This window comes from Apis dorsata, unplaced genomic scaffold (assembly GCF_000469605.1).
Source record: "Apis dorsata unplaced genomic scaffold, Apis dorsata 1.3 scaffold_263, whole genome shotgun sequence".
In the NCBI taxonomy this organism is placed as follows: domain Eukaryota; kingdom Metazoa; phylum Arthropoda; class Insecta; order Hymenoptera; family Apidae; genus Apis; species Apis dorsata.
Genome location: NW_006263541.1, coordinates 228,964 through 230,166, shown reverse-complemented (window position 1 = coordinate 230,166; position 1,203 = coordinate 228,964). Strand labels below are relative to the sequence as shown.

General features: G+C 37.5%; 1 protein-coding gene across 1 annotated transcript in view; it reads left to right on the top strand.

The window, feature by feature from the left end:
• LOC102677387 (potassium voltage-gated channel subfamily H member 8) overlaps positions 1 to 1,203 on the top strand; it is a 10,480-nt gene that overhangs the window by 2,067 nt on the left and 7,210 nt on the right. The window contains exons 4-5 of the mRNA XM_031510799.1: positions 444 to 571; positions 665 to 893. Of these exons, the coding sequence (XP_031366659.1) occupies positions 444 to 571; positions 665 to 893 (357 nt within the window). The remainder of the gene's footprint in view (positions 1 to 443; positions 572 to 664; positions 894 to 1,203) is intronic.

Sequence of the window (1,203 nt, the reverse complement as noted above, 5' to 3'; positions counted from 1 at the left end):
AAAAAAAAAAAAACACTAAGCGCAGCACGAACTCAAACGGCTTCCAACAATTTGCTTTTTCTTATAACGAGAAATTTAAATAATAATTGCACGTGTTGTTCGCAAAAAAAAAAAAAGAAAATCGATCCAAACACTACTACGTATCATCGCACTCGAATATACTTTCTTCGCACTATGCGCTGTTTATCTCTCGATTGAAACGAAAATTATGTAAATGAAAAAAGAATCCTCGATTACGAAGAACTGTCACTGTCGATGTAACGATTAAAGAAAAATTATAATAAATCGAATAATAAATCGTATTTTTTTTTTTGATAATCGAGGTTACACACACATACATACACGCTTTTTTCCCCCTTTTAATTGCACATCACGAGTATTATTTAAAAAAATAATTGGGAAGAAAGTTATATACGTATATGGTGTACGATTGAATATTTCAGACGCAAAAGGTGGCCTCGATCCGGAAGCACCGCCGGCTAATTACGGAAGGAGAAGGAGCCGCGCTGTCCTTTATCAATTGTCGGGCCATTACAAACAGGACAATAAGCACAAAATTAAATTGAATAACGTAAGTGCATCGTTACCGATTTTTAATTTACCGGGGAAATCATTGTCCATTTCATTCAGAAGAAGACAAATCAGGAATAATTCGTCGTTATAGAATCTTCTTCATTCCACCGCGCCACCGTTGCCCGAGTATAAAACGACGGGAATAAAAAAATCTCAATTCATTTTGAGCCACTACGGTGGCTTCAAGTCTTGCTGGGATTGGTTAATACTCCTCGCGACATTTTACGTGGCGATCGTGGTCCCTTTTAACGCGAGCTTCATTAACATCGACAGGCCGACGATGGTCAGCGACGTTGTCGTCGAGGCACTCTTCATAACCGGTAAGTGAATCGAGCAATTAATTAATCAATTTCTTCTGAGTTTAGTTAACGAGAAAAAAAGTTGTGAAAAAGGGGAAAGGGGGGAAAGATTCTTTTTCTACTAAGCCTAAAGTGATTAATTGTTAAATTATTCGGATATGGATATCGATCGATGCTTTTTTAAAATAATCCAATCAAGAACGAAACGAGAAGGATTCGCGATTCGAGGAGCTCGTTAAGTTGGAAAGCAAAACGATTCTTCCCTTCAATCTATGAATAATCGATGGTTTCAATTACCGTCACTCGAAACAGTTTCCTTCCACGCACGTTA